Source organism: Geospiza fortis, unplaced genomic scaffold (genome assembly GCF_000277835.1).
Source record: "Geospiza fortis unplaced genomic scaffold, GeoFor_1.0 scaffold425, whole genome shotgun sequence".
NCBI lineage: Eukaryota > Metazoa > Chordata > Aves > Passeriformes > Thraupidae > Geospiza > Geospiza fortis.
Window position 1 is genome coordinate 904,555 of NW_005054387.1, and position 2,223 is coordinate 906,777.

A 2,223-nucleotide genomic window follows, 5' to 3' on the forward strand; every position below is an offset into this window, starting at 1 on the left:
GGGGGGTGGCTGGCTGGTGTCTGTAACCCGATCAGGCTGCGGCTCACTCTTTAAAAGTCACTCTATAACATGGCAAAGTCCCGGGTAACATGCAGGGGAGGCGATGGATGGAGGTGGGACACGGCGAGGGATGTCGGGTTGTGCTGGCCCAAAGAAAACCGGAGAAAGAGAGGGGCTGGAGGGTGCGTGTGGGCGAGGAGGAGGAGGAGGAGAGACCCAGGAGGAAGGCTGGGAAGGCGGCAGGGATGGATGGAGACAGGACTGGGTATTTAAAAGGGAAGGCAACGCCGCGCAGCGCCCCGGGGCACCCCTGGCTCCCGGCAGCTCTGGGGGTGCCCGGCTGAGCCCGGAGCTTTTGGGGGGTCTGCGGGAGGTGGGGAGGGGGCTGGGGACTCATCCTGTCGGGATGCAGGATGCGGGACAGCCCCGCACCCAGCGGCCTCATCCTGCAGCCGGGCAGGAAAAGCTCGCCACGGCAGCGGGATCCAGCCGAGGACTCCAATTTGAGGAGGAAAAGGGCAATTCGCTCCTTTGCAGTGTAGAGCTGCTGGGTTCTCTTCCCTTTTAAATTCCTTGTTCAAAATATAGAAAATGGAAATACAATGTTCAGCGGCCGTAGATATTTAGAAAACACATCGGGTTTTTGTTTTTGTTTTGTTGTTGTTTGTTTTTTTTTTCTCCACATTAACACACACAAAAGCAAAAAATTCTAGAACAACACGACGACGACGGGGTGGGGGGAAATAAAAATAAGAGAAATATATATCGTTTGCATTTCTGTACATCACAAGGGAAAAGAAAATAAATCATGAGAAAGGAAACTAAAACAAGAGGGCGGGAAAAAAAGCACGTTTCATTGCCCTTCCCTCCCCCTCGTCCCTGCTTCTGCTGAGCAAGAAATGGAAGTGTATATTACCGTTTGGGTTTTTTTCAAATGGGAGGCTAAAGAAAAACACAGATGGGATTAAAAAGAAAAAAAAAATAAAAAATAGAAACCAGAGAGAGAAAGAAAGAGAGAGAGAGAGAGAGAAAGAGAGAAAGTTGTTGGAGAAAAGTCCCGCTGGTGCCGGGGAGCCAAGGGAGCTCGACGGCCTGGGCGATGCTGGGGTGGGCAGGGGAGAGCGGGGCCAGCCGGGGGCGGCGCCTCGGCACCCGACCCGCCCCACGGCCCCGCCGGAACCACAGGAAAGAAGAAAGCAGAGAGGTGCCCCGAGAGCTGGGCAGGGTGCTGGGTGCTGCTGGGGGTGCTGGGCTGGGGAGGGCAAAGGGGATGTGGATGTGCAGCCCGTTTGCCGGGGTGCCCCTGGCCCTCTCTGCAGGTGTTGGGTGCTGCCGGCCCAGGACATCACCTGTGGGAATAAAGCTCCCTAGGGCAAGTGGGGAGCTGCGTGGGCTCCATTAGTGGAGTGGCCTGCTTTCACTCAGCCCCCCTTAGCCAGAGCAGGCTCCTCACCACGCCAGCACTGGTTAAACTGGGGCTGCCCACTGGGCCCACTGGGTTAGGGCTTTGCCCCATTCAGCAAGGGAGCAGCCCCCAAGGTTCCACCAAGATTTTCACCTTGGGATGCTGAAGCAGAGCTGGGGATGCTCAGCTCTGATGTCACCTGCCATGGGGACCTCAAGGTCCTAAAATCTGAGCATCCAGCATCAAATCCTCTCCAAACCCTAACTTGGCCAGAGTGGGTGTTGGAGTCCTGGACACTGGTGCTGGCCCTTGGCACTAGGGAGAGCTGGGGTTGGTGGGCAAACAAGAACTTTCTTGCTTGGCCATTTCTTGGCTGCCTGGGATCAATCTCAGGGAGGTGCTGAGCCCGGTGGTGACCCTGGCAGGTGATGCTGGCCTGCCAAGCCATCATCTCAGGGGGGGTGACATCCTCAGGGCTCTGGGAGAGGGATGACCTGTTGGCTGCCCTGATCCCTGCCTCAGGCCGATGGGCTGGCTCCCCCAGGGAGATCGTGCACCCAGCGCGGGGTCGGTGAGTGCTGGGAGGGTGCAACCTGCACCCCACACCTCCCCCGTGTGCTCCGGTTGGGCAGGGCGGGGAGCCGAGCGAGTGGGGAAGGAGGGCAGAGGAGAGCAGGGGGGCAGTCCTGTGGAGGGAGGAGGGGAGGGAAGCGAAGAGTGATCCAAGAAAAGCCTACGTACATCCGAGGGCTCCGGGAGCGGGGCGCCGTGGCTGTGGCGGCCGTTCTGGGCGCTGCCCTTGTGCCCGTTCTGGTGCG

At 58.3% G+C, this 2,223-nt stretch overlaps 1 protein-coding gene across 1 annotated transcript in view; it reads right to left on the reverse strand.

The window, feature by feature from the left end:
- The window catches only part of SRRM3 (serine/arginine repetitive matrix 3), a gene marked incomplete at its 3' end in the record, with an annotated part of 19,568 nt that overhangs the window by 7,442 nt on the left and 9,903 nt on the right, over positions 1-2,223 (reverse strand). The window contains exon 11 of the mRNA XM_031060604.1: positions 1,868-2,215. Coding sequence (XP_030916464.1) covers positions 1,868-2,215 — 348 coding nt within the window. The remainder of the gene's footprint in view (positions 1-1,867; positions 2,216-2,223) is intronic.